At 36.4% G+C, this 11,009-nt stretch overlaps 1 protein-coding gene across 1 annotated transcript; it reads left to right on the top strand.

Annotated features, from left to right (window-relative positions):
• Positions 1-900: 900 nt before the first annotated feature.
• Positions 901-10,675, top strand: prokr1b (prokineticin receptor 1b). The gene is made up of 3 exons (XM_082154750.1): positions 901-1,020; positions 3,823-4,578; positions 9,524-10,675. The coding sequence occupies exons 2-3, from the start codon at positions 4,109-4,111 to the stop codon at positions 10,239-10,241; spliced, it is 1,188 nt and encodes a 395-aa protein (XP_082010876.1). The 5' UTR covers positions 901-1,020; positions 3,823-4,108; the 3' UTR covers positions 10,242-10,675.
• The last annotated feature ends 334 nt before the right edge of the window (positions 10,676-11,009 follow it).

Genomic DNA, 11,009 nt, shown 5'->3' with positions numbered 1-11,009 from the left:
TCAACACTGACCACCGGTTGTTACTAGTCTAGGTAATGGAGACTTCGCATGCTGTTGCTTAAAAAAAATCAAATAAAAAATAACTTAAGTTTTCAAAATCAAAATGCATTATAGTAAATAAAAATCAAGGAAAGAAAAAAATATATATACAAAGAAAAATGTCTCCTAAATGAATACAAATCTGCCTCCTGGGACAGGAATAGACTTTTGTCCTCTGTAGTGGACATTTTGTGCATTTCTCTGACATCATTCATCATGGATGTCCAGTAAAGAGCACATTCAGGGCTTTCAGAGACACCAAATGTTTGGAAGTTTCACAATGACAACTGCCTCTCCTTGGACTTTCAAAATGACTGACATTCGTTTATTGATCAAATTTAACACTCTCATCGAAATATGATCATATTTTGTAATTATCATTTAAATCTGACACATTTTTTAATTGTTTGTCATAAATAAACATCTCAGGAAAATGTTATGGGGTTTCAAATCAAAATATGACTTTCTGTTTCGAAAGGCATAGATTTCATACATGTACAGGACATCAGGACTGAAATCATGTTTATCAGGCATTTCGGGAGACACAAGTGAATAGGGTAAGGAATTATATTTCAATATTCCTATGAAATATTAGATATTATAATGACACGAAAAAATACAAACTAGTATATTGGGTGAATTCAGTCAGGTAAATTGGGACACTTTATAACTAGTTTTGTATAATGTTATAATCCCAACTGAGCCTTTTAATTCAAGGACTGTATTCAATGTATAATTTGGCGTATTGTAGAGACTCTTACAATTAGCGCGCGTCACAGCGTCACGGTGAACAGATGAAGCCGTGCTGGAGGACTGATCGCGCACTGATCAGACTTCACATGAGCCACCAGAGGGAGAGAGAAGATGCTCATCTGTGCAGGACCCGAGCGGAGCCGCGCACACCAGCACGCGCGTTACACGGATGCGGCAAACATCGCGCGCGAGAGACAATGACACGCGTCTCTCAACTCTTACAAGTCGGTAAGTTTACGCACAACATCAGATGAGACAACTTCATCGTTATTTATACTAAACATGTTATAAAACATGAGGTGACAGCATAAATAATGTTGGATAAAGTGGTAAATATTGACTGTGAAATATCTGTCATTATTGAGGTCTGTTATTTTTCTTCTTCTTTATGAACCGTTTACAGCCTTGCTCTAATGTAATAAAGTAAACGGCCAGCAAACAGAATTGTTGATTATTCATTTCAAGAAAAAAAACAATAATTGTAAGCACAGTTGCATTATGATGCCTCTTCATGGTTATAATAAAGCTCATGATGCAGATGTGATAAAATATTCGGTATTGCATTTTTCTATTTAGGATTTACATACTGTGGGGTTATAATGTATTATGACTGTGATTACAATTAATTATAATATATAAATATATAAAGCTTTACTTGATGTATCATAAGTTAACACCCTTTTAAAGCATTGTTAATACATGTTTAATAAAAGCCGAATCTTATTAAAATGGAATAGGATGTTGTGGTGGAGCCAGGAAGGCAAAATGTTTAATAATGTAAAAATAAGCATCACACTTTAATAATCAATCCTTGAATGTATATACAGTCAAACTGTCTGCTTTAAAACTGTTTTTTTCTTCTTTAAAATGTCATATTTTACCATCTAAATGCTTTTGGTTTGCAAAGATGCATCATTTTCTTTCTGCTTGGTTTCCTAAGAGGTCTGGATGCTTCTCAGTGGCATACACTCATGTTTCCCTCATAGTGAATCACGTTCATCCACTTTTTTAGTAATACAGACACATTGCAGAAGGAGAAAGTACATACATTATAAATACGTTATCCGCAGGAGACTGGAGCTGTTTCTTCCACGGGACTCTTTCAACATCTCCTCTCCTCAAGTTAATGAAAATGTGTTCATTATTTAAACGAACAGTTTATTCCAAAATGAACAATCTATCATTATTCACCTAATCGTTCCAACTCTGTATGACTTCTTTCTTTCTTTCTTTGAACACAAAAGGCGATATTTTGAATAATACTCTGGTTGCTCTTTCCCATACAATTATAGTGAAAGGGAAATTAAGCTTTCAATGAACTAAAAGCACGATTAAAGTTTCTCAAAAAATATATTGCAAGTGTTCTGAAATCCCATTCTGCAATTTTTTTATTTTTTTTATAATAATAATTCTGCCCAAAATATATGCTAAATATGTGTTGTACACAATGAAAAACATTTTTGAAATTGAAAATATATTTAGTTTTAACGTTCATATACTTGACACCGGAATACGTGGAATACCGAATTCCGGCTGCTCCTCCACATCGAGAGGGGTCAGTTGAGGTGGCTCGGGCATCTTTTCCGGATGCCTCCTGGACGCCTTCCCGGGAAGGCGTTCCGGGCATGTCCCACCGGGAGGAGACCCCGGGGAAGACCTAGGACACGCTGGAGAGACTATGTCTCCCGGCTGGCCTGGGAACGCCTCGGTGTCCCCCCGGAAGAGCTGGAGGAAGTGTCTAGGGAGAGGGAAGTCTGGGCATCCCTGCTTAGACTGCTGCCCCCGCGACCCGGCCCCGGATAAGCTGTAGAAGATGGATGGATGGATGGACGGACGTTCATATACCAAAATATATTTCAGGGGCAAGAAAACACATTTCCAGTCTTACAGTATACTGCATTTTTGCTAAATGCAAATGTGGATGGAATAGCCTTCTGAAGATCTACACTATGTTTTGTATCCATCATTTAAAATTACATTCTAAAATACACTGATCAGCCACAACATAAATCCACCAGCCAACACCTTGAACTTTTGGTTATGTTCCTCAAAGTATTTCTCCTGCTTTTTTATAAACTCCAACTTTTGCAGTGTGGCAATTTCTAATTTTTTTTTTTTTTTTTTTTTTTTTATTTACATTTTAAAGTTAATTTATTCATGTACAACAAGTAAAGTTTTTCTTTAAATGTTAAATTTGTAAATGTATTATCTTGGTTTGAAATATATGGAGGGCAAAATATATTTGAAATGCTTTTAAAAATAAATCTTTTTATTTTTAAAATATACAAAATTCAAAAAATGTCTTGGTAGAAAATATATTTACATTAATATATATATTTTGGGCCATTTCTTGTATATTTTAAAATAATTTTTGAAAATATATTTGAAAGTATATATTTTTTTGTCATATGGGAACTGTTAAATTTCCACAGTGAGACATTTACTCAATAACTGCTGTGTGTACAACGCTTTTGTGATTTGTTCTTGAATCAGACATCGCTTATTCTCTGATGAACACATGAACGAGATCGAGGGCAGATTTAAGGATTTTCACCATTTTAATGTTTGGGTGAACTACTCTTTAACCCCCTGGATTGTGATCTGCGAAATCTGCAAAATCAACTTAAAATACTGTCGTTTTTTATCATACAGGAATGTAATATATCATTCGAAACTGTAAAGGGATACTTTTATTTATACACTCACAAGAACAACACAACTTTGTGCTATTGTGAAATGAAGAAAACAAACAGTGTGTGCTTTCTGCCATCTCAGCCTCTGTGAACTTCTTTCTGAAACGCGTCTCAAAAATGAACCGAAACTCAGCAAATAATTCCCACGCAGACATGAGAGATATGTCTTTAGAAAGCTTGAAGTGTCTACTTTTAAACTCAGTAATATTGTTTACCACATGAAATAACAAAAGTGTTTGATTGTGTTTATTGGCTGTGTTTATGTTTTGTTTCATTGACCGTGATGGTTTTGTGTTTCATGTGCGGCTTTCTCCTTCTGAAAATGTAACATCTGAAGCATTATCAAAAGACAAGAACCAGCCTGGATCATGACCGCTGACTGCTAGAAAAACCTTACGAGACGAGAAACCCGACAGAAATTACAAGAGCTCACTCTCTCACTCACTCACTCACTCACTCACTCACTCACTCACTCACTCACTCACTCACTCACTCACTCACTCTCTCACTCTCTCACTCACTCACTCACTCACTCACTCACTCACTCACTCACTCACTCACTCACTCACTCACTCACTCTCTCACTCACTCTCTCAGTCACTCACTCCTCTGGTGTTCCTGCCATGGCGGACGCTAACATCTCTCAGCTGGCGGCCGTGTACGTAAACCCTCACAGTCAAGTTCCCGTTCTGGACGTCCATGACACTTACACGGACTTCTACGACATGGACTATGGCGTTCCCGCTGACGAGATGCCGGACACCACGCAGGGACTGGCCTACTTCGTGGCCACCATCGTCATCGGAGCGGTCCTGGTGTGTATCATGCTGGTGTGTGGCTTCGGAAACTTCTTGTTCATAGCCACTCTGGCCCGATACAAAAAACTCAGGAACCTCACCAACCTGCTGATCGCTAACCTGGCCATCTCCGACTTCATCGTGGCGGTGGTGTGCTGCCCTTTCTTGGTGGATTACTACGTGGTCAAGCAGCTCTCCTGGGACCATGGGAAAGTGCTGTGTGCCTCCGTCAACTACCTCAGGACTGTGTCTCTGTATGTGTCCACCAATGCCTTACTGGCCATCGCCGTCGACAGGTCGGTGTGATCTAGATATCCTCCTATATACTGCATGTTCAGTGGCCAAAATATTCTTGGCTTTCAGATTCATGCATTATGTATTGAGGCTCCTATACCCTTCAAATATTACTCAACTGTGAGGAAAATTTATTAAAAAAGCTTTCCAGTTATTCAGCAGGATTTTAAAATCCATGCATTATCCTGTATTGAGAACAAAGCAAGTGAAAACCTGTTCAATATCTTAGCAACTTAAAATAGAGCTGTACTTTAAGGAATAGTTCACTTCAAAATGAAAATTTTCAAAATCATTTACTCACCCTCAAGTTTTTTCAAACTTCTATGAATTTCAATCTTCTGTTGAACACAAAGGAAGATATTTTGAAGAGTATGGGTAACAGTTGTTGGACCCCATTGACTTCTATAATATATTTTTTCTATAATATGTTTTTCCTTCTATGGAAGTCAATGGGAAACTATTCCTTTAAAATGAAATATAAAGGCTAGGGATGCACCGATATGAAACTTTTTGCCGATATCGATTACCGATAATTCTTTATATTTGAAAGCCGATAACGATATATTGGCCAATAAATCTAAATAATTTTTTGTTTTATTACAAAACTGATTACAAAACAAAAGTCTCACAATTAAAAGACATGGCCCAAGCAGTTCAACATAAATCAAATGAAAAAAGTACAGTAGCATAATTTGAACCAGTGTAAGTTTTCAAAATAAATGTTACACTCCTATGTCCAACTTTCTGTACCAAAAATAAAAATAATAAACATATTTCAAACAGTCCCGGTGAACAGTGCACATCTGAAGTGTCTCAGCTGAAGGAAATAATCCATTATATATTGGCTTTAATATATCGGCCAAATTTTCTTATTGAACCGATAATTATAACATTAAAAATGATCATATATCGTCCGATATCGATATGGTGGCTAATATATCGTTCATTAAAGCATGAGAGAATGTGATGCATTATCAATAATCACAATAAAAAATACTTCTGGCAATTAAAATAATTCATTAGTCTAAATGTAAGCTGTTTAAAGTTGATGAATAATAATAAAAAATAATAAAAAAAAAATCTCATTATTTACTCACTCTTGTTTTTTTCTAAAACCATAAGCTGTTATTTTTTTGTTACTCAAAAAGGAGAATTTTGGAGGAATCGTTACACAGCTGTTTTCCATGATATGAGACTTCATAAACACAAAACACTTTATAAACAGCATAAAAAGCTTTGTGTGATAAAATACTCCATACGACTATATTCCCAGTCTTCTGATGTCATGCAATAGCAGGAAATAAAAAAAAAATAGAAATTGAAGCTGTTATTAACTGAAATCTCGTTCTCATTTGCATTCACATGTCGACACACCACGGCAGGACTGATGTCAGTGTGTGTCGCAGCTGGACATTACACACTCACATCTGAATATGTCACATTTCATACAGTAACATCGGTGAAGGGAAAGATTATTGGTGAATAACAACTGTTACTTCACCTGGATCTACTAATACTTGGCAGATTTGACAATCATAGTGACTATGAATTATTATTGTAATAATAATAATAAATAAATAAAAATCTATTTGTGTTAAAAAATAAATAAATGTTTGTACATGTAAAGTACATGTTTGGAACAACATAAACATGAGTAAAGAGTGATGTCAGTTTAATTCTTAGAATAACTTTCTATGACACTGATATTTATAATGCATTATAATGGTATTCTGAATGCATTATAATGCATGCATAATGCATTATAAAAACCTACTATGAATTATTGTTGTAAAAATAATATTATCTCCCATTGTGTTAAAAAAAAAAAAAAAAAAAAAAAAATGTGTTCTGTACATTTGGAACCACATGAACGTGAGTACATGAGATTACGGTTATTCATAAGATGATATAACATATTATATGTAATTATACATGCATTATAATGCCTTAAGAATACCGCTATAATGCATTTTAAATAAAGGCTTCACAAAAAGTGTGTTAACCAGCTTCAAACACGTCTAATCCATTCGAGTCAAGTTTATTTTTTGTATAGCGCTTTTCACAATACAGATTGTATCAAAGCAGCTTCACAGTATTAAATTAAAATAATACAACAAAGTTTGTTTCAAGAGGAATTTATTGATTGATAAAATTAAATTAAATATCCCCAAAATATCCCCAACTGAGCAAGCCAAAGGCAACAGTGGCAAGGAACCGAAAAACTCCATCAAGTGACCTAATGGTGTCCTAAAACTCCATCAGGTGACCTAATGGAGAAAAAAAAAACCTTGGGAGAACCCAGGCTCAGTCGGGGGCCAGTTCTCCTCTGGCATTTATGAGCTAGAGGCCGGATTGTAGTTTGAACTGTAGGATTATATGAATGCCTGGCTGAAGAGATGCGACTTTAATCTAGTTTTAAACTGGGAGAGCGAGTCTGAGCAACGAACAGTATCAGGAAGACTATTCCAGAGTTTTGGAGCCAAATGTGAAAATGCTCTCCCTCCTTTGGTGGTTCTGGATATCCTAGGTATGACCAAAAGCCTTGAATTTAGTGATCTTAAAGAGCGCGATGGATTATAGGGCGATAGAAGATCCGTTAAATAGACTGGAGCTAAGCCGTTTAGGGCTTTATAAGTCAGTAGCAATACCTTGTAATTAATACAGAGCTTTATAGGTAACCAATGCAGTGATGATAAAATCGGTGTTATATGATCATATTTTCTTGATCTCGTAAGAACTCTAGCGGCGGCATTTTGGACTAACTGTAGCTTGTTTATTGAGGATGCAGGACAACCAGCTAATAAAGCATTACAGTAATCCAGTCTCGAGGTCATGAATGCATGAACTAACTTTTCTGCATCAGAAACTGATAGCATATTACGTAGCTTAGCAATGTTTCTAAGGTGGAAAAAGGCTGTTTTTGTAACATATGAAATATGATTTTCAAAAGACAGGTTGCAATCGAGTATAACACCCAGGTCTTTTACTGTAGAGGATAAAGTAACAGGACATCCTATGATGTTAAAGTGGTATTGTGCGAGGTTTTGTGGGCAGTATGACAGAATATTAACTCTGAACCCTGTTTTATTCAATAAAACCCAACCCGCTTCCAAATGTAGAGACTGTGCTAATGGTCACATATGAAAGACTGTTTGGAATATTTCTGTAAAAATGTGAGTGAATCCCACGGGCAAGAAATTGTTTAAAATGGTGTCTCTATTCTTTAACATCCTTCAGTGAATGTACAGTATAACAACAATTATGTGTCCTTTACACAAGCTGCATATCCCTAACAGCTCGAAATGGAATAAAGCATGTGGGAACATTGACCATATTAATGATCAGTTTTGTCCTATATAGTGAATCAAGATTATATTTTAGCTCATGTACTATTTCTTCAGCAGTTATTCATAGTTTTTAAAGTTTCCCCCGACACTTCATCTAAGCAAGTCGTTTTACACAGTTAAATGATGACAGGGGAGAGTTTGTTTGAACCTCATCAGAGGGTTTTTTAATTATGAAAAAGGCCTCATGAAAACCCCTTGTGATTAAATTTTCTTTGCTGTTTGACTTAATTCAAAATGTAATTATGAATGGCTTACAAGTGTCTGATCTACTGATAGAAATCCTTAAATAGAACAAATTGTACTGGAGGAACATTTCCATCAGTGCAGCAAAAGAACTGTGTTACAGTCAGCTTGAAATGGAAGTTGCTGTAGTCTTTTCTCCTCTATTGTGCCGTTTATCTGAGTGAAACGCTTCTGGAGCAAGAATGAATGTGGGCGGGGCTTGATTTTGTCTGTGGGGAATTGATTGGATGGTTGTGGTTTGCTATTGGCTGATCTCATGTGAGTGACAGGTTGCCCCGCCCACATCATCAGAGAAGAGAAGAGATGCTGCAAGAGGGAATTATTCTGATTCAAGATTACCAGAAACATCAATTTAACACAGCAATGATGTGCTGATAAATTATTTATAATAAATATTGCAATATTGAAATTAATTGATTTCACAGTGACTTCGATGTGTTAGAGAGCTTTAGGTTTTCACACAAGACTCAACACAGTCGCTGTGTAAAGTTAGCAGTTATGTTAAAATATTTTATATTCATAAACTAATAAGAAAGATGTGATCATTCACAATTCAGAATGAAAAAAAGGATAGTTCACTCAAAAAACCCTAAGTCCACAAGCTAGCAGACTTTACTTGTATGACATTTACATTTAATGACATTGGTGAGGGTGCAATACATAATTATGCAAATTCATAGAAAAGGATACAGAGCTGCATGATTAATCATTAAAAGATTGCGATCTTATTCCTAAACGACAGAGATTCGGCTCTTTCTGTTAAACCTTTGATAAGTCTGATCACAGGAACATTCAGATCTGTGTTCTGATCCAGAGAGAGCCGTTGTCATGAATAGTAATATGAAACTGCTTCACAAACAGTGTTTTTTTTTTCAGCCACACATTATCAGTATTTCTGTCTTTCAATCATTCATATGATTACAGAAGTACTGGGATAAAAGTTTATTGTTCATAATTATATAATCCAAATAGAGTAAATCACATTTTGAAAGTAACTTAACACTTCAAGTAAAGATTGCATCAGTTACTTCATTACACCAGTAGGTGGCAACAAGTGACTGTTAAAAATGTGTCATTGAATCATTCATTCATTAAAATGCTGATGCACCCAGTAATAAAACAAGTGAAGTCTTTATGAGTGAGTCATTGAATCATTCCCTCAACTCGATTTTTTCAACAACAACAAAATAAATACGATTTTTGTAAACCAAAAATTTGGCTTGGCGCAGCACTATACCAGTGCAGATAATTAAACCTGGTCAAACAGCACTGGTTAGTAAACAAAAAGCATGTTTTTAGTGAATTTCCCTGTACAGTATGAATGGAAATTGACCCTGGTCATCTTTGTCGTCTTTAGGTATATGGCCATCGTTCATCCCTTGAGGCCCAGAATGAAGCTCCAGACCGCATACTGTCTCATAACCGGGGTGTGGGTCGTCCCAGTGCTCATTTCCATCCCGTCTGCATACTTCGCGTCCGCGACCAAAGTCCCCAACGGGGCGAACCGCAGCAAAACCTTCTGCGCCCAGATTTGGACGGTGGACCAGCAGCTGTACTACCGCTCGTACTTCCTCTTCATCTTCGCCGTGGAGTTCGTCGGGCCGGTGCTCACCATGGCCCTGTGTTACCTGCGCATCTCCCGGGAACTCTGGTTCAAGAGCGTGCCGGGTTTCCAGACGGAGCAGATCCGCAAACGCCTGCGCTGCCGGAGGAAGACGGTCATGGTGCTCATCGGGATCCTCACGGCGTACATCCTCTGCTGGGCTCCGTACTACGGATACACAATCCTGCGGGATTTCCACCCGACGCTCATCTCGCGAGAGCGCAACTCCCTGGTGGCGTTCTACATCATCGAATGCATCGCCATGAGCAACAGTATGATCAACACCTTCTGCTTCGTCAGTGTGAAGAACAACACCGTCAGATATTTCAAGAGGATCGTTCTCCTGCGCTGGAAATCCACGTACAACTCCAGGAAGACCGTAGAGGAGACGGACACCAATCCCAACCTCACCGAATGTAAGAAGGGAGTCGAACTGAGCGGCTTTCACGTCACCCATATCACAGACGATTAAAGAGTAACGCTACTGGTAAAACTTTACAATAAGGTTCATTAGTTAATGTATTAACTAACATGAGCTAACAAAACATTTCTTACAGTATTTATTCATCTTTGTTAATGTTAGTTAATAAAAATATAGCTGATAATGGTTTGTTCATGTTAGTTTCACAGTGCATTAACTAATACAACCTTTGATTTTAATAACGTATTAGTAAATGTTAAAATTAATATTAAATACTATTAATAAATGCTGAAGTAGTGCAGTTCATTCTTCATGTTAACTAATGGAATTAACTAATGAACATTATTGTAAAGTGTTACCAGAGTTCTGATTATACTGGCATTGTCTTGTGACTGTTGTTGTGTTCTAGTGGTTTTAGTAAAAAGACTCTGTTTCTTCCTGTGAATTGTACCATTTTCATTCTTTGTACTGTATATATATGTATATATATATACATGATATCATTTCAGTAGTTTTGCACAAATGTATTTTATGAGTAAATGAACTGCTCAGCCTATAAAGCATTGTGAAGGACTTAAGTGAATCAAAGACAATGGTAAAAATATAAAACTACGGACATATATATAGTTTTGATTATAAGTACAGAACAACATATTCATTTTTTGGTAACGCTTTACTTAAAAGCTTCATACATAATGCATTATACAAATATGTTTAATGCATCAATTATGCACCTTATAATGCATTATATGATCTCATGAATAATTTAAATCATAGTTATAATACATTATAATACTTATCTATTCATTTTTACTCCTT

Source organism: Leuciscus leuciscus (assembly GCF_965113295.1).
Source record: "Leuciscus leuciscus genome assembly, chromosome: 22".
In the NCBI taxonomy this organism is placed as follows: domain Eukaryota; kingdom Metazoa; phylum Chordata; class Actinopteri; order Cypriniformes; family Leuciscidae; genus Leuciscus; species Leuciscus leuciscus.
The sequence above is the reverse complement of the archived record's forward strand: the minus strand, read 5'-3'. Positions and strand labels throughout refer to the sequence as shown.